The sequence below is a fragment of the Camelina sativa genome, chromosome 5 (assembly GCF_030686135.1).
Source record: "Camelina sativa cultivar CO46 ecotype springtype chromosome 5, ASM3068613v1".
Lineage (NCBI taxonomy): Eukaryota > Viridiplantae > Streptophyta > Magnoliopsida > Brassicales > Brassicaceae > Camelina > Camelina sativa.
Genome location: NC_141884.1, coordinates 12,354,117 through 12,378,010, shown reverse-complemented (window position 1 = coordinate 12,378,010; position 23,894 = coordinate 12,354,117). Strand labels below are relative to the sequence as shown.

The following is a 23,894-nucleotide window of genomic DNA, read 5'->3' as shown; positions in this document are numbered from 1 at the left end:
TGTCTGTGTCCCAACCGGAAAATGAGAAAACAATAGATGAATTTGGTCAAAGTCAAATATAGTTTTGCTCGGTAAGCATCCAAGAACTGTCAACGATGTGTCAAATCTTTGCAAAAATGGCAAAGTGGCTATAGGTTTTTGACATCTTTGTGGTCAGAAGAGGAACCGACGTCTCAAGTGTCGTCTACATGGAATATGTAGTGTATGATGGAAAAAAGAAGAATGACAACAAGGTTCTTTAACCGTTGAATTGTTTATAATCAGAGATTTAGTTGTGAAATCTCAGGTGTAATCAATCTAAAACAAAAAAAAGCTTGATTAATTATGAAAGTTTTATTGGTAAGTACTAATGTACTATAACATTTCTCTCCATACTTTATGGGATCATATGGTTTGTATGTTTGTTCACATTCAATTTTTGGTCTATAGCTAATATAAATCCAAGTTTCTCGCTTATGTGAAATGCGAAAACATACAATCTTTATGGTCTTTACACATTTCAGTTTCCAACTTTGAACTAAAATACCTTAAGATAGTGTGTATTCAACAATTGCCAAACCACAAATATATTAATCACTTTGGTCGACAAAGAAAGATATATTTTGTTCATGTATTGATCTGTTCATTCACCTGAAAACAGGTCTCTGCAGAGCTCTCCATAGAATCTGGACACAAGTTCAATGAAGACAGGACTCTTAAGATTCTTCCAACAATAAAGAAGCTCCTCAATGTCCATTAAGTCGTCCATCTTCCCTTCTTCAACAATCAGATGGATCAGATAGTTTTCAAAGGTTCTGCAAGCATCTTCCACAGCATTGTCTTCGAATGCGTCTCTTGAGTTAAGCGATCTCCTGGTCCGTGCAGCGTAAGCAGGCGTCGTGATGGGTGAAGTGAACAGCTTCTTGGCTGTTGCTGGTGTAAGAGGCGACTGCATATACTTTGAGAAATCCTCATCGTTCACACTAACTGCAATGGCCATGGGAGAAATAAAGATCCATGTTAAATTTGCAATATCGCACGATCTTCAACTCGAAACTAAAGTAATATTGATTGTCTTACAAGTGGAACTTCTAGGTTTGGTGTTGCTCATCTTCTGGTTCTTGCTTGTGCTGAGAAAACAAAGACAGGAACAGATTGGCTTCTTGGGATGATGTTGACGTCTAGGTTTGACATTGCTATGACGGGAACGAAGAGGTCTAATAAAGACAGGTCTTTTAACTCTGAAGCGGAAGAGTGAGACAAATCTGTTGCATGATTTGGAAAGCTTTGATTTGAAGTTAATCAAAGTTGCTTTCACTCTCATTGTCTTGAAGCTTTTTTGATGATAATGATCCTCTTTGGCTTTTTGCTTTGTTATGGTTGTGTATAAGTTTAGAGGATTGGAATTGTGTTGCGTGGATTCACGTCTTTGTGTGTGTAAAATCATGATGGTGGAGTCCCATGAAGTTTTCTAAAAACGGTGGACTATAAATGTTTTTTTTTTTTAAATTTAATTGCAAGTGTTTGGTGGCTCTTGCTTATAAACAAAATCCAAGATGATGATTTGTTCTTGTATATTCAAATAGTCGTTACTTCATTGGTAGGTCAATGCAACTACATATGTTGAATATGTATAAACTAGTCCCACGTCCAATTCTAAGTGGAAAACGAATCTGCTATTTCATGGATTTTTGAGATTTCATACTTAGATGTTGTTTCTTTTGTTTGGGTCGGATTTCACATCTACAAATATTGCAAGACTTGGACTATGAAACTAAAGAGAGTGAGATTCAACAACTCACCACAACTAAAGTTAATGCTTTTGTATTATTGGTCTTTTTTTTGTGTTCAAATTGTATTATTGCCTTATTGGTAAACTACGAAAATCTCATGGCTTCTACCATATACTCCCTCTATTTCACAAAAAGTGTCCTTGATAAATTTTTTTGTTTCACAAAGAATGTCATTTTACATTTCGAATGAGTGTTTTAACCTAAATTTTTTTTTACTCCTAAACCCCAAAGCTATATTCATTGCAATTTAGATCATTAATCACTTATTAAATATGGGTAAATATATATAATTCAAAATTTTCTTAATTTGTGTAAAAAATGTCAGAATGACACTCTTTGTGAAACAGAGGAAGTATGTGATTCACTATTTTTAATTTTAATATTAGTTTTTTTGTTATTTATGGTAAACATATGTTGTCTACATTTTCAATATCTTCAAAGATTAAACATTTACACATTAAATTTTTGATGTGTAATATTAAAAATTAAAGTTATTTATTAAATTTAAATACAAATTTATGGGAATATTTTGTTTTCTTTGTAAGATACATTTTTATTTCATTAATAGAAAATAGTTATACAATAATTCTATTTTAATGTATTGATATCTTAAAAATAAGGTTTCACGTTTAGTAATAAATTTTCGAAACATTGGTTTTGTGTAATGCTGTTGAATCCAACTTTCATAGATTAAGTTTAGGTTGTTAAAAGCTAATTTCACAGTAATTCATAGTTCTCGGCCCGACGGCCTCTGATCACTAATCACTTGTGCTTATATGAAGCAAGGATGGAAAATATTTTATTTTGAATAAGCATCTTTACTTTGTCGAAGCTAAAAAGATAGTTGCCAAAACAGTTGATCTGTAAAGGAGAAATGTATATAAAAAAAGAGTGTCCTCAAAATGTTCGGCGTTAGTGGACATTGTAGACCAAAATTTTCTTAAGATCATTACTACGACGCAAAAGTTGCTTCACCTTTATTCAAAAGGTGTTCAAATGAGCAAAATGGAACTTCTTTTTATTATCCTAATCTCATCATTTGTATATCTGTATTACCTTAGTATATATATAAAGTGTTACAATTCTAGCTTATTTATACCTACAAACATAAGATAAGGTTCAGACTTTACCAAATTTAAAAAGCATCAAATGAAGGCATATAATATCATTATTATATGTATACTAAAACCAAGATAGATTCACATATGTAAAAAGTTTTAGTTGAATTGTGTAGTTTTTGTTTTTTTTGTTTTTATTAATAATTTTGTTTGTCTGTAAATGGTGAGGAACGTTTTAGTGTTTTCATTCAAAAAGTTTCTTTAGAAGAGGAAAAAAAAAGCTGCATTTTTCTTTTGCAATTGCCATTTGGTCAACGGATTCCATAAAACTGTTTACATTTGTTACTCTTTATATATAATTCGATTATTATTTTACATTTTAAGTTTTTTTGTTTGTCATTTTGATAAAGTGAAAGAAAAAAAAAATCTTGATGAAATGATGTTAAGAATCTGTCAGAATCAACTATATCATATTATCATAATTTACTCCACACCAAAATAATAAAAAATCCACTATTAAATTTTTTTTTTATTCTTGTGTTACTAATTATAAATCCTACTTATGTAGTGAACACAAGCGTGTAAATGTGATGTCTCAAGTAGTTCATGCTGATGAGTGATGTTGAATGATGACGATACAAATAAAAGACATCCTTTAAGCTTTCTCTAGTACTGAGCCCCACTAGTTTCCAATTTTTATCTTCAGTTTCTTTCTTTATATCTCATATCATATAGAGAGACTCTGCTTTCTCACCTTCTTCTTTATCTAAGGAAAGAAAAACATAGTTTTCTTTTAAGAGAAACAATCACCAACTCTTGTGAAAAGAGATAGAGAGAGAGATGGGGAATAACAAGTTCAGGCTTTTAGATATGATCCCAAATGCATGGTTTCATAAGCTCAAAGACTTGACTAAACAGTCTAAACCCAAAACCAAACCTTCTTCTTCTTCAAACACATGTAACAAGAAGAAACCTTCCTCAGATTCTCTTCCTCATCATCACTCTTATCTCTCCAACAGCTTAGTAGCTAATAATCCTCCTCACCATAACTCACCAAGAAGCTCTCTTCACACAAGACGGATGAGTAGTAAAAGAAAGACTCTTTACAAGCCGTCCCTTAACCTTTTGACACCTCCTCTTCTTGTATCCGCAGGTTTCAACAAGAGCAAGATCAATGGTCAAGATTCATCTCACTGCTTGCTCCCAGTTCTTGAAACCTCCCCTGAGTCTTTCGTATACAGTTTCTACGAAGAGGAAGGTGATGATGAATTCTTTGACTTTTCCAACTTCAAGATCGACACAAAGAGCAAAGCCTTCACTAAGCACAAAGTCAAAGATTCTGATTCTGTAGAGAAATCTTGTCCTACAAGTAACCCGATCAAGAAACTACAGAAAAGCCATCTTTCTGTGAAGATTAACAGAGAGAACGAAGAAGATGATGAATATAGAGTCGAGAAGAAATACCAAAGGCGAGTGTCTAGTGGAAGAAAATCCTCAGCAGGGATAAACCTCAAAAGAGTAAATTCACCTAGAATTCAACTCTCAGGAATGCGTAAAAGCACGTCAAAAAGATCAGAGAGCAGCAGACAAGATGTTCTTGAGAGCTATGCTGTAATGAAGCGGTCCGTTGATCCAAAGAAAGATTTCAGGGAATCAATGATTGAGATGATAGAAGAAAACAACATCAGAGCTTCAAAAGACTTGGAGGATCTTCTCGCTTGTTACCTTTCTTTGAATCCAAAGGAGTATCATGATCTAATCATCCATGTTTTCGAACAAATCTGGCTTCAACTTACAAAAATCAAATAAAATCTCTAAATGTAACGTTGGTTAACCTAATGGTCAAATTAGTATAAGTATGTCTTGTGAAATTTGTAGTCGTTGACTTGTTGTTAATGTTCATATGAAGTTAGATGGAACTGTGGAGATTCTCTTTGAGCCCACTTTTTATGAGTTATTTTTTCCACTTTATAAAAACGTAAGCAACAAATAAAAGTTGTTATCATATTGTCGTTTTAATTCGAACATGATCACTAAGGGCGTGGAAACACAGTTTAATTAAGACAGAATTTACCACTAAGCATTCTTGTCTTGTATGTGATGGCTACAAGATTTGCTACTGTTTCAACTGATCAGTACGTGAGATTATTGGATGGATTATGTTGAGCACCACTATTATCATTTGAATATTTTGAAATGGCAAAGTTGGGAATGGCGGTAAAAGAGCTACAACAAAACAAGAAAAAGCCAAGTGTGGTTTGAAAACCCAACAAGTACGGAATAAGTAATATATATGGCATGTATGAAGAGCATGATTTTGCATAATCGTTGGAGGTAGAGAGAGGACCACTGACACATAAAAACTGAGAAGTGATTAAAGAAGAAAGAATCAGAGATGAGTTTTAATCCTATAGGTTTGTTTCTTTTTCTGTGATCGAAGAGTATGCAGATGAAGAAGAAGAAGGAGAAGAAGAGGACCACTGTTTCAAATTTCATCTCATACGTCTGTTGGCTTATAAAAGTTTCAGCAAAAGACATGTGATATGGGTAAGGCTTCTGAGTGGTTTTTTTTTTCTCGATTAGTGAGTAACAAATATAAAAGTTTCAGGAAAAATGGATCTTGTAATTTTGTGAATATAAAGTTTGAAGTTACCTTAGTGGCCTAAGGTGATATGTCATAATAACTCATGATGTCAAATAATTTGTTTTGATTATAATATTGCAATATTTTGTATGGTTTTCATGTTAATGTATGGTAGTTTGTGTAGTTGTAAACCATGGATCAAACACTATGACAAAATTTTACAATCCTAAAAATTATAATGTAGATTAATGATACTAGTCTTGCTATCTCATATTTTAGACACTTTTCACATAAACTAAAAAAAAAATATTAATATTTTTATTATATCCTTTAAAAATATAAGTTTTACTCTTGATAAATGTTTAATTTATTAATTGTAGATTTGAAGTAAAATTATACTATTTTATGGTAAAAGTTTTTTTAATAAGATCTAATAAAAGTACACTTATTTTGAAAGGAGAATTTCTAATTTTAATAATTTTTTTTATTATTTTATTTTGCTTCAAATCTAAATAAGATGTTTTAAAAAAAAAAATATTATTAAAAATTAGAAAGAAAAAAAAAAAGAAATGGTAAAGGGTTAAATTGTTTGTTCAATTCATCAAGCGCTGCGTCGTCTCCTCAGTCCTCACTCTCGAATTCATCCGAAGCAAACCACCTTCTCCGATCCGAAGCAAACCACCTTCTCCGATCATCGTCCGTCTGGTTCGTTTCTTCTACCTTACATGTTTTTTCTTTTCATTTTAATCGAAGGTAGTTTGTGTCAACCTTAAAAAAGTAGATCGGAATCAAGTAAAAAAAGAGATCGATATTAAAACCCAAATTGTTCCCGATCCTTTAGTAATGCACGATCTCGTAGAACATTCAATCTTTGATCTAATCGTCCTCTCCAGTTTCCAAATCCGAAATCGAATTTTAGTTTTTAAGGAAATCGTTTGTGTGCGCTGGTGATTTTAGAAACCCTAAATTATTTTGGGACATTGGGGGGGGGGGGGGGGGGGAAGCAGGGAATTGAAATGGCAACGATTAGGAACTTGAAGATAAAAACATCAACATGTAAAAGGATTGAGAAAGAGCTTCACTCTTATGAGAAAGAGGTTGAGAGAGAAGCTGCTAAGACTGCTGATATGAAGGACAAAGGTGCTGATCCTTATGACCTTAAACAGCAGGTTATCATCTTCAAACCTGTCTTTGTTCTGTGATGATTAGGATGTGTTTGTGTTCTTTTGGTTGCGTTTAGTTTCTTGTCATTTAGTCATTTGTATCATGTAAGCTTAATGGTTAGAGATTTCAGAATCGTTTTTTTTTCTTTCTTTCCATTGATTGTCTATGTGGTGATGATGCAGGAAAATGTGTTGGGTGAGTCAAGGATGATGATTCCAGATTGCCACAAACGTCTCGAGGCTGCTTTAGCTGACCTCAAGTCCACTTTGGTAACTACACTTTTCCATCTCGATTCTAGCTTTAGATATATTAGTCTATTACAAATGTAGAGTGTGATCTGATGTTTAGGAGCACTTATTCTCAAAGTAGAGCTTCTATGTATCTGTAGTGATAGGATTAATGCCTTTGCCATAGATGGGTGCTCTGCTTTAGTGTCTCTTTGATGAACTTGCTTCTTAGTTGATTACCCCATGAAAGCATCTTAGTTCCCTCTTTGAATAAGCATCTTAGTTTCTAACAAAAAAAACTGAATTTGCAGGCGGAATTGGAAGAGACGGATGAGAAGGAAGGTCCGGAGATTGAAGATGCAAAGAAGACAGTCGCTGACGTGGAGAAGCAGTTTCACACTGATGATGCCTGATTGAGTCATCCGTGAGTGAGTGCTTGGTATGTGTATTCTGAGAATCGTATGGTTAACCAAATTGTTAGAATCGTCTTCTCCGTTATCAATGTCGGATTTATATACACTGAAATTGCTTAACTCTTAATACATTGTTGGTGAGTGTTCATTCATTTAATATCTTTGAAATGAATTGTGTCGTGTAGCTGCAACAAAACGATTGAAAATTGACACAACTTGAACAACTAGTTAGTACGATTCTAATAAACTAGTTAATGGTGCTCCATCATACATTTTGGTTATGAACAACGATGACGAATCATAACTAGGTGAAGATTAAGAGCTCAGGATATGTAACCAGTTCTCAGCAGCACATAATCACTTGTTTTGCAAAGAGATTCTACAACTTCGTAATTATATATGAGAAGAGAAGGATAGAAAGATTCAAGATTTGTTTTACATTAAAAGCTTTTATTTGGTTATATTATTGTCCATAACAAAAGATATCTAAGGAGGAGAAGTAGAAAATTAGTGAGAAAAATAATCAGAGTTTCTCATAATCCAAAACCTCTCTATCTCATTTGCCTTTCGTCCGACCACTCTTCCTGCTATTAAATCCCACCTGCCAATATATATCCAACCCAATTGTCAATATTCTCTTTGACAAGATTCATTCCGTTTCACTGTATTTTTTAAAATTACCACACATTCACACGTTAAGAAAACAAGATTTTTAAAGATTTTTTTTTTTTTTTCTGTTATATAATTTATTTATCAACGTTAATCTCTCAGCAAATGTTTCGCATTGTACAGTACGTGGAGAAAGTATACACGTTAAAATATCAATTGGCAAAAGTTTTATAATAGAAAAAGTTTGATATTTTTAGCCTTTGCAAAAAAAGAAAAAATGGAAAAAGTTTGATATTAATATATTGGCAATGCCCTATGTCATTTGTTCTCCAACACGTTTAAAACTACTATACAATAACATTTATGAACATAATTTTTTTTTCTTCTTTAAACCATATAATCGAAAGAAAATATCTTTAATCAGGTGGTTAACAGTCTACCTCTACGATTAAATTGTCTATGAATTGGCCTTTCTCAATCCAAAAATGTCAAAAAAAAAAAAAGACCAGACATAATTGATGATAAAGTAATCATTATTTACTCTATAAAATTTGGTTTCAAAATTTGTTCCTGAAAAATTGGTATTTGTACTTTTTCTTAAATAATAAAGAGTTTTCTGAAAGAAAGAAAAAAACTCCAAGTTACTGTTTTTGGTAATTAATCCTCTACCTCCTCAAAAATCAAAAATAATATGCAATATAATTCTCATACCTATTTTCTAAAAAGTTTTACTATCATATACATTATATCAAAAATGGACTTAAACTATACGAGGGGTTCGATTTGATTTATAATTTATAAAAACTTACAAACTTCAACAGTGACGAAAATGTTATATTACATATTATTTTTGAGCATTGCGGGATTAACCTGCATATTTCAGATGAAGGATAAAACTGTAAATAATGGCCACATAGAAGTTTTCTTTTAAGAATACTCAACAGTAAAATACAAAGTATTAAAATAATGATTAATTTACATGTTTTTAATGAATGAAAATAGAAACTATAGATCACTACTCACTGTACCATATAGCGAAACATGAAATACAATATCAACATATATGTTTATATCTAAAAATTTAAATTTTCTTTTTCTTAAGCAAAAAAAAAAAAAACTAACAAGAAAACATATTTACATTTATTTTGTGCTATTGCTTCAATTAGATTTTGATATGCATAGAAAACAAAAAATTAGCATCTATATTAACTGATAAAGCATGAAAGTTGAAAATTTATATTTATAACAATGTTGGTTTTTAAAAAATTATGTTTTGTTAATAATTTTTAAATGCTAACGAAGTTATATATTTGATATGTACACATATTATTTTTAATACAATTTTTAGCTTTTATCCTTTAAGATGGAGTGTGTAGAATTTTTGTTATTATGATGAAATATATGGTTAAATTGTACTGCAAAATGGAATGTGTAAGGTTAAGATCCGGTTTTTCAGCAACTGTCATATAAGAGGTACATTTTTTTCTTACACATGTGTATTTATGTGGATCTTTATCTAGTATATGTATAAAGTGAATTAAAACAAAGAAAAACTAAATTCTTATTCTAAAATAGATCATGTTAGAAATCGATTAGAAGGTGAACCGAGTTGATCTGGTATAACAAATGGTTAGTGAATTTTTCTTTTTGTTTTTATCAAATTTAAAATCAATAGCTCTGTTTGATGTCCTAAAATAAAAATAATTTAAATCAAAATTTTAAAGAAAATATTGTGATAAACTTTAAAGCATTATGACCATTAACAATATAATATAATAGATAAATAATATTCAAATATATTGACCATAACCAAGAAAGAACAACTAAAATTAACAAAAAAATTAGACAAATGATCATGTTTTTGTGTAATATATTTCCATTGAAAAAAATTCCTTGAGACACAGTCACTGAAGACAAATATTGAGGAATTGGACTTCACACACATAAATTTATTTGTTTGGGGAACCCCCATTAATATAAATTACCACACATTATTATATATATTCATAAATGATAGGTTTATGCTAAAATTTGAAAGTTATATTTGAATAAGACAAAACAGAAACGACAATATTATATATATATATAAACAGAAGAAGATTATTTTTACCTATCACCGACAAGTCTGTACATTCGAGAGATGAGATCTTCTTCTTGTTCGGTCATACTGATAAACTCCCATCGGATGCTACTCACTTCTGCATTATTCAGCTAAGAATGTGCATGAGAAGATAATTCAACGTAGACAAGTTAAAAGGATGAGAGTAGACCCAAAAGATAACGATTTGAGACTGACTAAATGAAAGGAGACCTTCGGAGTCATGTCGAGTGAATTTGGTTTGCCTAAAACTGCGTACGCGACGAAGACGTTTGGTATTATCCATTAATAATGTGAGGTAGAGAGAAACTGAGATGTAGAGTTTGGAGAATGGTTGATAGAGAAATTAGATATAGATGTGAGGGAAACAGAAGTATATATATTAGAAGAGAGAGAAGAATTATTACTTTATTGGAATTTGTATGCATTTCTAGATTCTACTACTCATTTTTTTTATCCGAATAAGTCAAAACAAAATTTTGTGTTTACGCTATCTTACTATTCGAGACATATAATGCTCATATAATAATTTTTGGTCCAATTTTGATTTCTGACCTAAATTAATAAACGAATTATTGACATTGTCCTTCGATGGCTCACTTTTACTATCCGTTGTTTTGTTTTTGTTCAATTCATTTAATAGAACCATTTTGATAAAGTCAGTAAAATGACATTTGAGTTTTACTATTGTCTATTGGCTAGTAATGTGTTAAAATCGTGTGAAAATTAAAACATCACATGTAAACTACAATAAATATTATTGTGAACACGTAATCCTACAATATCTTTTAATATTTTAGACATTTTTACTTATGGAGATTGGCTGTGCATGTACATTAACTACGACAATTTTGTTCTCAAAGTAGAAAAATCGATAAAATCCATAAAAATAGTTAAGTTTGTGTCGTGTATAAGATATATTATGCACCACCCTTCAGCATAAGATATATTAACTTATATATATATATATATATATATATATATATATATATATGTAGGGCATATGTAGAATGCAAAAAAACAAACAAAATGAATAAAAGAAGGTAAAAAACAAATGAAGGTACAAGAAAACAAAAGTTTCGTTGGACTTTCTAAGTACTATTACGACATATATATATGATACATTGATATATATATGATATACATATGTATAAGATATATTATGCTATATTATATATATGCTATATCATACATATATATATATCGTAATGGTACTTAGAAAGTTCAACGAAACTTTTGTTTTCTTGTACCTTCATTTGTTTTTTACCTTCTTTTATTCATTTTGTTTTTTTTTTTTTTTTGCATTCTACATATGCCCTACATATGCATGCATCTATTCAATTATTATCTCAGCGATAATAATTAATGTAGTAACTGTAAGAAACGGACGAATCAATTTACTTTTTTTTTTTTTCCAATTTATCGGTACCTCATGATGACCATATCATTTCCTCAGCGTGAAATCATTAACTATTTACTCTATATTTTTTAAAAATGAGTTACAGTGGAGACTCATCCTACGTGCATGTTGTTAGTGTAACGAAATAATGATTACAAAAGTCCATAATGATTTAAGGATAATATTTTCTTGCGTACATTGTTAAAAGTGATTCTAATGTTCTGGCGACGACTATTTAACAGCTCATAATAACAAATTAGACACTAACTTAACCATATATTGCCAACGTTTATTTGGCAGCGGATTTAACCACTTGTGCTGGGACTGGGAGTCTGGGACGATACTATTTTATCTCTTTGAAACTTATATATATAATTTATAAGTATAGTAGTATATATATATTTTTTTTAAAGTGAATGTGTGTACTGTGTATATACATAGCAAATATTTAAAACCAAGTCAATAAATAGCAACTAGACAAAAAAGCTTCTTCAAAGACCGCGGATATAAAGGACAAAAATGCAGACCTGTAACAATCTGGTTCACTGAATATAGTTTTAAGATCGTGGCCATCATTTCGTTTTTGAAGAATGTCGATCTAGGAAATGTGGTTTTCAAGTGAAAAACAAAAATGATGACAGTAAAAAAAAAAAAAAAATCAAGAATCTCGGTAAATGGACTTAATCGTTCGTGGTCAACATGTTTAGTTAATGAAGGAAAGGCTAAACCGCACATTAAGATTTATATAACGAAAATGTAAATTCGTATATCTATCATGTTAGAATGCAGACCCATTTAAAAATGTCAGAAACCGCTAGGTACAGGGAAAACGAAAGATTAGGTGGACTTATAAATAACATATATATGTATATAAGTCTTATACACATATGTCATCTATAGGACTGGTTTAAACCTTATAGGACTCTGGATCCGTTTAAGAAATTAGTTTGGTGGTTTTTATTTTGCATTCTTAAACGGATCCGTTCTAGTGAGATAAAATCCATATAGAAGAATTATATGAAAAATTGTTCCATAACTCATGGCTTCAGTTTGACAACAAAAAAAGTCATGGCTTCATGTGGTTTACCAAATTTTTCCTTTCACCATACATTCAGTTTAACAAAGTTGACTACTTAAGGTGTTTATTCAAACTTGTTCTTCGAGTTTTTGATCAATTATCATTGTGTTCTTAGCTACATATGAACATTTTTTATCCTTAGTGAACGTACGTGACATGATAGAGTTATGTGTTTTGTAAGTGAAATGTGATTTTGATTTGTGATTGATTTATTGTGGCTTAATTATTTTATGCATGTATGGAGTGTTTCGAAAATTAAAAGTATTGAACGAATAGTTAAATCGAAAAAATTACTTAAGTAATATATTGGAATTGTTGAATGAAATAGTTAATAATGTATGACATGATCATGGCGGGTGACAGCGACAAGTGATGGGTTATGGGTCGATGGCCGTGATGTATCGAACGACCTGTTTGGGGGTCGTAATGATAGATGACCGAGATAATATATGTGTCAAAGAAAATGTTCGAGGCTTGTGATGATCAGTGTATAGATAACTATGGTGCGAATGTCGTGATGAGATGTGCCAAACAATGGGTTTGTAGATTGACAAAATGGAGAGATGCCAAGCATGATGCTCGAAGGCGAATGGTCAATTTTTTTTTACTAGATGTTCGAGGGTCATCATGACCAGGTTATCTTGAGTTGGATGCTTGACGGCTGTGTTTTCGTGACAAAGATTACATAAGGGAACGTGTGTATGAAATTGAATATTTGTGATAATGTGGTGAAGATTAAATGAAATATGTTAACGGAGGATTAAATCGTTAGATTTTTCTGTCAAATAATTAAACGTCTTGTCTTATTTGGTAAAGCCAACAAAAATTGATGATTTATTTTGAAAAGTCCACAAAATTTTATAATTTATTAAATTTATTTGAAAACATAAATAACTTTAAACATTTAATTTACAAGTAAAAATCATACTGTTTTCAACACTTTTTATAGGTTTAGACCATCATTAGTGGTGAGTGCTCATATGAGTACCTCATAAATATTATTTATTTTTTGTAAAAAATGATTTATTGAACAAATAAATAAATTATAAAATAAGAATTTGGCTGATAATATAAAGCCAAGTGTCATGTGAGTTGCTCAGATTGCTTAAACCAGAATGGATTCTGACTTTCTTTCTTGCTTTTTTTTTTTAATAGTATATTGGTATCTTGTGAGCAATTGTCAGTGTAGATGCTCTTATGTTCATGCTTTGTTTTGACATTTTTCCTATTATTTTGTATGGTGATTTTATGTTTTTTTTGTTAAAGAAGTATGGTGATTTTAGGTTATGGTTTTGGTAATCTTCAACCATTTTTAACTATGGATCAAATTTTGTATTGTCTCGACTTTCATTTTGCACTGTGTAATTTTTAACTCTTTAAACTGTTTTTTATATTCCGAGTAAATTTTCAAAGTTAAAAAACCTGTCATGCATGTTTTATTTCTAAGACATCACGTAGGAATTCAAATAATCCAGTCGTTACTATTTTTCGTGATGATCATCTTCCTTTTTCTTTTTTTTTGATAATATTTAAAAATTCAGACCCGTCTATGGTCTTCAAATAGTTTATCAAAAACTGATCATTTCTATGATGATAGTAAGAGTGTTTTGCGCGCGTTGTGTTCTAACTTCTAAGTGCATGTGCATATTCTTGCTCCCTGTTGGTTGCATTCAATTTACTGCCATACTTTTGTATCACATAAGCTATATGATACATATTATACATAGATACGATATTGATAAAGTCCGAGCTCCTTTACGTACAGTACATTGTCCTATATATATAATTGCCTATATGGTGATGCAAAAGAATGTGTTGGATGAGTCAAGGATGGTTGTGATTTCAGATTGCCAATCTTGAGGCTGCATTAGTTAACCTCAAGTCCACTTTGATGAATACATTTTCCATCGTTACTGCTTGCTTAACCGCAATTTGAGTCTTAAGCACAGCTCAACATGCAGGCGGAATTGGAAGAGACGAAGGAGAAGAAAGGGCCAGAGATTAAAGGCGCAGAATGGTCAATTAATAAAGGTAGAGAAGATGAATGATTACAACATCTGACTGTTAGGTGTGTGAGTGGTCCTTGTCATCAAAATAGCGAACGCCAAATTTCACGGTAATTAATTGTAAGAATATTCTTCACTCTATTATAAAGTTCAAAAAAAAAAAAAAAATTACACTACACTGTCAATTATTCTATCTTCTTTTTCCCGCTATATAGGTTTAGTTGGAACGAAACGAGTGACACAAGTTGTAGAATTGACATTATTTGGACAACCATTGCTGAGAATTATAAATACGTAGAAGATTTGTTCTATTCAACAACATAAATTTAGGAGAAGAAATACAAAAACGGAAAGATTTGTGAAGTCTTCCTCGTTTGTGGGAGAAATAATCAAAGTTTCTCATTATCCAATATCTCTCTATATTGCACACTTTAAAAAGAAACATGCACACTTTAAAAAGCACTCTAATATCATCCAAAAGTTTACGTCTACCTTAATTGCTAGGAATCATTTGGTTTGGTTCAGAATTTGATATGAGTGTGTATAATAAATGTACTGTCGATAAATATATGTATATATTATATTGCTTCACGTATTGCATGCTTAAGTACACATATATGGAACGAGTTAAATATACAAGCAGAAGAAAAAAAATGTAACCTATCACCGACAAGCCTATGCATTTGAAAAATGAGATCCTCTTCTTGTTCTGTCATATTGATAAACTCTGTGTGTATCTAGGCATGCATTACGCCAGCAAAGAGCACAAATCACATCCTAATCATCACACAAACATGATCATTTCTATTAAACAACATACTACTATTTTGTGATCATTTATATTTTTTAGTATTTATATAATTTGTTGAATTGTTTTAAATTGAAATATTAAATCATCTTTTTAAAAAAAAATTAATATGCACGCTTTTAAGTTTTAGCCAACAAAAAATAGTATAAAATTTGATAAAGAGAGTATCATGCTAACAAAATAATTAAATAAATATTCAAAATTGCAGCTAATTCTTCGTTGGTTATCTCTTCGGAGTTCGGAACCACCTTGTCTATTTTTCACTGAATACATCTCCACTGATTAAAGCCTACCCATGTAAGCAAAATGGAGAAATATCGAATTAAAATATATTTCTCTTTGTTTTTCTTTTAATTTTTTAAAAATTTCACTATCATTTATCTAATTTTTTTTGTCTTTTATATATATAGAGCTACATAGGCACATAGCCCTTTCCAATATCACTTGAGATTTACTTTTTGTTCCTAATTTCTACTTCATGAAAATTGGACAAACTCCAAAATACCCGCTAATTTTGTGATGTGGTATTAGATCTCATCTGTGTGTGCCGGGATAGCAGTCGTACTTGTATAGCCTAGCCAGTAAATCATCGTGGTGAGTCTGGTGACACACCAATGAAACTTCTGTTTTCTTGTACTTTCTAAAGAATATTTTTTGTATTTTCTATACATTTACCTTTTTTTGTTTTGTCTAACCACATATTACCGTACATTTTTATATATACAGCACAGATATATATACATAGAGGCACTAACTAATATTTATGACTCGAGTCAATAAATGTTTTCGTGATAATAAATTCAGTTGCTGTAAAAAACTGACACGTAACAATCTCATCTTCTATTCAGGGCAAGTTTTCATCGCTAGTTTTTTTACCAATAGGTTTTTTCTACCATATAGTTTCGTTTCTCAGCGTGAAAAAAATATATATACAGAACCATACTGTTTTTTTTTTTTGGTCAAACTAGATTTTTTATAGATAATTCTACTCTCCAACAATGGAGAAATGGTTCAGCAAGTACAGCAGAAGGGCTACAAAGGCCAAAAAAACGGCAGCTACAATATTGCCAAGCGGAAAGCGTCAAAGAGAATGATAGAAGCATACATAAAAGTTAATATGAGGCTTTGATTTATAGAACCATACATTATTACAAAACATTAAGTCACAAGACAAACCTATTTTGATTTAATTAACGAAAGGAACCAGCTTCTCGTCAAGTACGTTCGCCGCTAGTGACAGAAGCAAAAGACCCTTAGATGGGTAGTAGAGTGTACACACGCTAGCGCTGGGGCATAAGAAAGCTACGTTCCCTTATGATGCGGCATGATGTAATTTATTTTTAACTTTCATTTTATCAGTGTCCCTTATCGTTATATTAATAACATGTGTGTTGATGCTCTTGCTAAATCAGCTCTTTCCTTAGAGAATTTTTCTTTTTGAGTTGATTATGTAACTATGGTACTTACAATCTCTTATAGAGACAGATATGCCAAACATTTCTTCTTGATATTAAGTAATATATAATCAGTAAATTGAATTCGTTCCGTGTTTTTCAGATCTTATTTATTGTTAGATTTTCTTACACAATAAATAAGTAGAACTAACGAAATTTCAAGATCCAGAGTACGTCAATCAGATTTTATTGCTAAGAGGATTTTTTTTTCCTTTGAAGGAAAATTCATATTTATCTTGTTATTTTATTATTATTATATATACTATCGTTATTATTATTATCTATATTAACATTTTTGAAGTACATTTTGGTTTATGCCCTTTAAGTTTTACTTATTTAATTTTTTTTACAACATTAACTCCTAAAACAATTCCATAAATAACATTGCAGAGAAACTCAAATACTAAACTTTCTTAAATTAACCAACATTTGTTACATTTATTACCATAAAATATGAACAACATCTATACATTCCGATTTTTCCAAAAACAACTCTACCCATTAAAGTTTTAACCCATTAAATCTCAAAAACTATTTTTATGGATGCTAGAATCTCTCAAATTTAAATGATATACAACAGATTTTTCATAACAAAATTTTACAATCTCCATAATTATATTAACATTAATAAATTTTCTAAACCAAAAATCCAATTATAAAATGTCACATTAAATATGTTGAAAATCCCCCATATAATTTGGTTTATTTTTTATTTTTTGAGGAATTACCAAAAAAATTAAAATTCTATTAATTATCATAAAATATATATATTGACATGAAAAAAATTATAAACTATAAAAATATGCTAATTTGGTAAAACAATTAATATAATTAAACTTGATAAAAAAAACTTATTTTGATTTTTTTTTTACGCAAAAACTTATTTTGTTTTTGGTGAGACGGATTGTCATTAATCCCATATAAGGAGTTAAGTGGAATTTTTTCTTTTCACTTTTAGATGTGTACCAGGAGATAAATGTATTACTAGACTATACATATACCACACGGGTTAAAACCTTGAAAACATTACAAAAATCCTATACTTTGAATACTTCTATCAAATATCTTAAAATTTTATATTTTAAAAATTAATAAAATAACAAATAAATACAATATAAATTTAAAATTTTTAAAATTTAAAATATTATCTCGTGGTGTACAGGTTAAATCCTAGTTTTTTTTAAGATGGACTACAACCACTTCATTGACATAAATAGTGGACGCATGAACTGTCCTTTTTATTGTACTTTAATAGTTTCATTATCTCAAAATACACTCGGTGTTGCCAAGCGAGAGGACCTTCCTTATTAATGTTTCCCGTATTTAGATTTAACTAAAATCCGAATAGAAAGAAGCTTAATCAGAAACAGTGCTGGACAAAAATTAATAATAAACCAGCATATTTTAAATAATGTAGTTTCGTAAAACTTTCAGAGAAAAAATACTTTTAAAAATAGTTTGGAAAAACAAATATTAAAACACAAAACATGGTTTATGGTGACAGCAGGTCACTTCAGCTAACAATTTTAGAGCTTGCCGGAGACAAAAACGTACCTAATTGATAATGTATCTACGAGTATATAGATACATATATGAGTGATGCCAAACAAGATCTATAAGTATCAACTAACGAGACAAAAAAAAAGTTAAACAGATACATCGTTTGTTGATTTCAGAATTGGCCGACAATGTATCTGAAGTGGTCCAAAGATTATAAATATCATGTAAGAACGAGTATGTAAATTCACTTCACCGCACTCACTATATGAACATAATAGAGATAGAAGTAAACTTCAAGTTTGAATTCAAGAAACATACAAACTCTAAGGAAGACTTAACTGGTTCAATAAGGTGCATTATGCACATTCCCACATTGATCATTCTTCTCTAGTTTTGTTTGCATTGTGATTGGTCGATGTAAAATGTCACTCGTGACTTCGGGAAACAAGATTTTGGTTCATCTTGGGAACAAGGACCCTGATCACCAAGGAAACAACTTCTTTTAGTGCATCTTGTTTCAAAAGCTTCTTCTGTTAAATCAATGACATCTTGATTCTTTTAATGACTGGAAGATGAAGAGGGCTTGCATTGGAATAGCTACTAGATCTGTTAAGTGACTATTCATTCAAGCTCTTACAAGTTTCCCATATGGAAACAAGTAGGTTACATGTGTCACTAGCATTCTCTTCATCTTCTAAAGCCTTTGTAGATTGGGAAACAACACCAAATATCATCAGGCAAACGTCAATCGGTAGTCATTCTAGAAGCCTAAATCAGAGTAAAAATCTAACATAATGCTCCTATTACCATCTAACCGATGAGGTACTAAGGGTAATAGATTATCCACTTCCACTCTTTTCTGTTGGTGTAGCTGTAGTCGAACAAACATATGAGAGAAGAAGCTGGTGAGAAAATCCGCCCAAACACTCCAGGAATACCAAAACCCCACAATGTCCCTGTAATACCGTTTGACATAACTCATCACATTCCTGAAAGACAAACAAATAAAGCCTCGACAAATTGGCCAAATTTTCGTATTATTTTTTTTCAAAAGCCAACACAAATGTTTCCCTCGATAAGAAACATTTTTAACAATATACTAGTATACTAATTCGATCACAGTTATTTGGAAGTAATGTATAATACTAGCTGGAGGTATCATGTGAATATCTGATGAAAAAGAAGAAATACATTAAAGCTTTTTTGTCCACAAAAACAAAAATTAATGAGGATGAGACATGGAAACACATGGAGGATGTCGCAGCGCTATCATTTGTGGGAGAAATAGTCAGAGTTTTTCATAATCCAAAATCTCTCTATCTCCTTCGCCTCTCGTCCTACGACTCTCCTTGTTATTAAATCCCACCTGGTATAATTCAATTTGTGAACAAACATATTAGTATTTAATAATATAAATTTTGTTTTATGGACTAATAAAAATAGCTAACTAAAATTCTACATTGCAAATATATAAAAACAGCAAATAAAAAATTATTTTAAATCGAAGTGCTTTATTTCTTATATAATATAGAGAGAAATTTTGAGAAATCCCCCTTATAGTGTAGCTCTTTTCAAAAAGCTCATTTCATCTATCCATTTTGAAAAATAACTCTTTTATATCAGAAAAATTAAAATCTTTATAAGGTTTATAAAACACTTCTGAAAATTTATAAATATTTATAAGGTTTTAAAAGATTTTTAAATGTATCTATATGGTATTTAAAACGTATATATAAATTTTTACACACATATTTGGATAAATATCAGTTTTTAGTGGCATTTTCTCTAAAAATACCAAAAAGACATGACTTATTTAATATTTGTCAAAAAAAAAACATGAACTTATAGATAGTACACAAAAAAAAACATGAACTTATAGATAGTACACAAAAAGACATGACTTATTTAATATTTGTGTACTATCTATAAGTTCATAAAATATTTTTGTGAATTTTCTTTTAGTTTTTAACAAAAATATTTTATTAGAAAGTAGTTACACTGGTCTGAAATAAGTACACAATAAAATATTTTATTCAAAAGTAAATTACACAAAATCATGAATCTGTGTGTTTTATTAATAAATGAGTTAAACTTAATATCTAATGGTATAAAATTATACATCAAGGTTAAATTTCAAAGAACAAAAGAATGCACTATCTTTAAAAAATTTAATGCTCTAAAATGACATTAGAAGTGCGTATAGAATAAAACTATATCATAGATATACCAGAAATATATATTGTGACGCCACTGCTTTGCGTTAGGAGAGGGGAGGAAAAATATTCATATCCACCGCACTGGAACTACAAAAATTCGGATTTAGCTCTATATTTTTTGATTATCCAGACTTTAGATATTCCTCCAAATATAAGTTCTTTAGATTTGGATTTGAATCCTAATTAAAAATGGCTACTTAAAAATTTATTAAAAAAATATCAGTAATTTTTTTATAGTAATATTTTTAAAATTGATATATTTTAAAAATAGATAAAACTGATTTTTATATATGTTCTTATCATCTATGTTCTAAAATATGTTATATGCTAGACATATGGTGTTGTACGACCATTTATGCGGGGACTATATGGTGGATATGTATTTTTAAAGAAATATATATACATAAAATTTGTCAAAAATATGAATATTGAATAAGAAAATTATAATACAAGAAAAAATAAGCGTAATAAGAATTTTATACATGCATACCCAAGTATATTAAATTTTCACTTTTACAAAACATTTTAAAAACCTTAAATAACTAATAAGTATATAAATATAGAACAATTATTAAAAAAATTATAGTAAATATTGAGAAAAATTAGTAGTTTGTTATAAAAAAATCAAAACATTAAAAATGACATATTTTTGTTTTGAAGTCTTAAAACAAACATTGTATATGCGAAATTCACTGTATATTCACCGTACAAATGGACCATATATATAGCTTTCACCGTATTAAACAATTGTATACCTATATATTACAGTGCAGTTTCCTACTGTACATCCTATATTTGATATTTTAAAACACTGCTTATAATAAATCATATTATGTATATAAATTATATCAGTTTTTTTAAAAAAGTATACTTAATGGATTCGATATCAGATCCTTAAAACGATTATATCTAGAGCCATATATGGTTTCGGACAGATCCGAGATTTCACTATGTCGATCTGAATTTTCATAATGCATTAGAAAGCTTATACTGTATCTCCCATTGAATCTTGGATCGTGGATATATATAGCTTTATTTTTAGCATACATACACCCAATTGAACATCAATTAAGAGCACAAGGTTTATAGATAGAACTAGGTTCAAAATTAAAAAATTAAAAAAAAAAAAAATTGACCATATAAACAGAAGAAGAAAATGTCACCTGTCCCGGACAAGTTTGTACATTCGAAAGATGAGATCTTCTTCTTGTTCGGTCATATTGATAAACTCCCATTCCAGACTACTCACTTCTGAGTTTTAGGTTTAGTTAAATTCAATCAAATATAAAAGAAAGCGTGATAAAATAATTAAACATATAATAGTGGACTATAAACCAAAAGGAACAACGATTAAATATCAACTTAATCAAAGAGAAACCTTGGGAGTTATGTCGAATGATCTTGGGTTGATTACCGTCGTGAGGGCGACGAATATGGTTTGTGTTATCCATTAGTGCTGGACAATGGAAGAAGATAAATGTTATAGAGAGAAACTGAAAAGTAGATGTGAAGAAGAGGAAAGAGAGGTCCCTTACGAACTGCCTCTGTAAGTCTAATACTTGACCACACTTATAGTCTATGCAGGAAGAAGAATATATATCAGTAATGCTAGATTCAAAATAATCAAAATACTATAAATAACCAACATATTCAATGTGTTGATAATTATATTTGACAAAACATAACTGAACCAAATTTCAATAAATTTGAAACAATTTTGTAGTTTCTATTGGGTATTTCAGGTAGTTCCATTTATGGGTAGTTCAACTAAAAATATCCTATTCAAACCAAACCCAAAAAAATCGGTTTTATTTTTTTTAGTTTTTCTTTTCAAAATATAACCAATCCGAAACAAAAAAAAAAAATTGAACCAAACCCAAACCAAAATTATAAAATACCTGAAAAAAAACCCTATAATTTTTTAACCATCCAGAATCGAATGAACCAATCTGAATGGGTATTCGAATGTACAATCCTAATCCAACTACTTTTGCAGATAGAAATAGATATATCCCAGTCTTATAAAAAAAGGAAACCAACTATATATGTATACACAAATGTTTTGAAATATGCATTTATTTGCTGAATTTATCTATCAGATAATGCGTCGATAATTGATATATGGTGTTTTTATCGGTTTTGAGTTTTTGTTTTCTCTCTTATTTTATACTTTTTATTGAGTCGAAGTGTGTTTCTGGAGTCTTTTAGTTATTTATCGAGTCTTTATAGGTTTTACGACATTTTGGAGGAAAATGGAGGGAAAATGAGCAATTCTGGATGCAAATAAGCATATGAGATGGATGTTGGTTCACGTGAAAATCCGCCTACCAGAGAAACCCGCCTGGCTAAGCAACGAAGTCTAATCCGGCAACTTTCACGTTAAAACTCGCCTATCTGAGGAATCCACCTAGCTGAGAAGCGAAGTCTGAACCGGCAAGTTTTACATCAAAACCCGCCTACCTGAGATACCCGCATGGCTGAGAAAATGTCCTAACTAGGCCGTTACCTTTTTACATTATTTTCAGAACTCTATAAAGATTTTTTATTTGTTGCGAGAAAAAACCCTAAGTTTTATTCTACTCTTTCTTTCGGCAACCTGAAACTTTTTGTAAGCCGTTCTTTTGAGATTCTAGAGATTCATCATCATTGACAATTTGGACAATTTGGAGAAGATTTTTAAACCCTTTCTTCTTATTTTTGCAATTTAATCATGTGTTCTTCATCTATGATTTTTGTTTTCTCTTTTGCTATGTGTGAGTAGTTCTCCAATTGGGTTGTATGGTTCCAATTAGGAGATTCAATGAATTGATGTTTTAATTATTGTTTGGAGTTCTTAATCCTTAGGTTCTTTGATTCACATGATCTTAATGCTAAACTAGGACTGATCACCTTGTTTTAGACTCTAGGTTTTTCTATGCATCAAAAGTATCGATAGAATGCCTCAATGAGTGTGAATAGAGCAATGTATTTCTACCCAGCGAAAGTTGATGCTAGGACGCATTGTGAACTTAATGAACTTGATTGTAATGCAAATTTGGCTAGGAGGTTGCAAATGAAAGTTTAGCAAACTAATAGTCAAATTTAGTTTTTAATACCTTGAAAGAGGGTTAGTCTATTATATTGTTCATGTTCTAGAACGGTTCTTAATTATTGAATTCTATATTTCATTTTCTGGTTACTCATTGATCTCTGAGATACCCTATGGCCCAATATTTTAATCCTATAAGTTTACTCGTTTTATTTCTTTCAATTTTATTTACAATTTTGGAAACCAAACAAACTATCTTTCGTTCGCTTTAGCTATATTAATTAATTAACGTGGCAGCATCCAGTATCAGTTATTATATCACAGTTTTACTTGAGTAGTATAATTTTGGAATTTTTACAAGATCCAATATCAATTGTTATCCCCAAAAAACAGATGTGTACTATCGAACAATCATATTCATGTTGCTATTCAATAATTGTCCCAGGTACCGTATGAAGCTGACATGACATCTTCATTTCT

The 23,894-nt window shown here is 30.4% G+C and overlaps 4 protein-coding genes and 1 pseudogene across 10 annotated transcripts; 2 read left to right on the top strand and 3 right to left on the bottom strand.

Annotated features, from left to right (window-relative positions):
* Positions 1–415: 415 nt before the first annotated feature.
* Positions 416–1,370, bottom strand: LOC104786619 (transcription repressor OFP17). Its single transcript, XM_010512065.2, has 2 exons — positions 1,060–1,370; positions 416–966 (listed from the first exon to the last, which is right to left on the bottom strand). The coding sequence occupies exons 1-2, from the start codon at positions 1,301–1,303 to the stop codon at positions 623–625; spliced, it is 588 nt and encodes a 195-aa protein (XP_010510367.1). The 5' UTR covers positions 1,304–1,370; the 3' UTR covers positions 416–622.
* A 2,043-nt stretch (positions 1,371–3,413) lies between these two features.
* Positions 3,414–4,807, top strand: LOC104786618 (transcription repressor OFP2 pseudogene; annotated as a pseudogene). Its single transcript, XR_015556756.1, has one exon. The product of XR_015556756.1 is annotated as a transcription repressor OFP2 pseudogene (transcript).
* A 957-nt stretch (positions 4,808–5,764) lies between these two features.
* LOC104786617 (tubulin-folding cofactor A) lies at positions 5,765–7,390 on the top strand. The gene is made up of 4 exons (XM_010512063.3): positions 5,765–6,119; positions 6,422–6,583; positions 6,761–6,847; positions 7,117–7,390. The coding sequence occupies exons 2-4, from the start codon at positions 6,431–6,433 to the stop codon at positions 7,216–7,218; spliced, it is 342 nt and encodes a 113-aa protein (XP_010510365.1). The 5' UTR covers positions 5,765–6,119; positions 6,422–6,430; the 3' UTR covers positions 7,219–7,390.
* Positions 7,391–7,595: 205 nt separating this feature from the next.
* On the bottom strand, positions 7,596–10,412 carry LOC104786616 (MYB-like transcription factor ETC2). Of its 5 annotated transcripts, none has more exons than XM_019245866.2 (4): positions 10,139–10,412; positions 9,938–10,025; positions 8,637–8,697; positions 7,596–7,819 (listed from the first exon to the last, which is right to left on the bottom strand). In XM_019245866.2, exons 1-4 carry the CDS (start codon positions 10,209–10,211, stop codon positions 7,775–7,777), a joined length of 267 nt encoding a protein of 88 aa, XP_019101411.1. In that variant the 5' UTR covers positions 10,212–10,412; the 3' UTR covers positions 7,596–7,774. The 5 variants fall into 5 exon arrangements, with proteins under 5 accessions (XP_019101411.1, XP_019101410.1, XP_087306111.1 ...); XM_019245865.2 differs by having other exon boundaries at positions 10,124–10,356; XM_087449985.1 differs by lacking the exon at positions 8,637–8,697 and having other exon boundaries at positions 10,124–10,288.
* An 8,778-nt stretch (positions 10,413–19,190) lies between these two features.
* Positions 19,191–22,013, bottom strand: LOC104786615 (MYB-like transcription factor TCL1). Of its 2 annotated transcripts, XM_010512061.3 has the most exons (4): positions 21,922–22,013; positions 21,765–21,842; positions 21,550–21,637; positions 19,191–19,536 (listed from the first exon to the last, which is right to left on the bottom strand). In XM_010512061.3, exons 2-4 carry the CDS (start codon positions 21,835–21,837, stop codon positions 19,440–19,442), a joined length of 258 nt encoding a protein of 85 aa, XP_010510363.1. In that variant the 5' UTR covers positions 21,838–21,842; positions 21,922–22,013; the 3' UTR covers positions 19,191–19,439. The 2 variants fall into 2 exon arrangements, with proteins under 2 accessions (XP_010510363.1, XP_010510362.1); XM_010512060.3 differs by having other exon boundaries at positions 21,765–21,971.
* Between the last annotated feature and the right edge of the window lie 1,881 nt (positions 22,014–23,894).

Coding starts and splice junctions, on each gene's coding strand:
- LOC104786619 (XM_010512065.2), bottom strand. CDS start 1,303: ATGAGAGTGAAAGCAACTTTGATTAACTTCAAATCAAAGCTTTCCAAA. Junction 967..1,059: donor CAAACCTAGAAGTTCCACTT/GTAAGACAATCA, acceptor TGGCCATTGCAG/TTAGTGTGAACGATGAGGAT.
- LOC104786617 (XM_010512063.3), top strand. CDS start 6,431: ATGGCAACGATTAGGAACTTGAAGATAAAAACATCAACATGTAAAAGG. Junction 6,584..6,760: donor CTTATGACCTTAAACAGCAG/GTTATCATCTTC, acceptor GTGATGATGCAG/GAAAATGTGTTGGGTGAGTC. Junction 6,848..7,116: donor CTGACCTCAAGTCCACTTTG/GTAACTACACTT, acceptor CTGAATTTGCAG/GCGGAATTGGAAGAGACGGA.
- LOC104786616 (XM_019245865.2), bottom strand. CDS start 10,211: ATGGATAATACCAAACGTCTTCGTCGCGTACGCAGTTTTAGGCAAACC. Junction 10,026..10,123: donor CGAAGGTCTCCTTTCATTTA/GTCAGTCTCAAA, acceptor TGAATAATGCAG/AAGTGAGTAGCATCCGATGG. Junction 7,820..8,636: donor TTTCGTCACTGTTGAAGTTT/GTAAGTTTTTAT, acceptor ATATATTGGCAG/GTGGGATTTAATAGCAGGAA.
- LOC104786615 (XM_010512061.3), bottom strand. CDS start 21,837: ATGGATAACACAAACCATATTCGTCGCCCTCACGACGGTAATCAACCC. Junction 21,638..21,764: donor CATTCGACATAACTCCCAAG/GTTTCTCTTTGA, acceptor CCTAAAACTCAG/AAGTGAGTAGTCTGGAATGG. Junction 19,537..21,549: donor TACAAACTTGTCCGGGACAG/GTGACATTTTCT, acceptor GAATTATACCAG/GTGGGATTTAATAACAAGGA.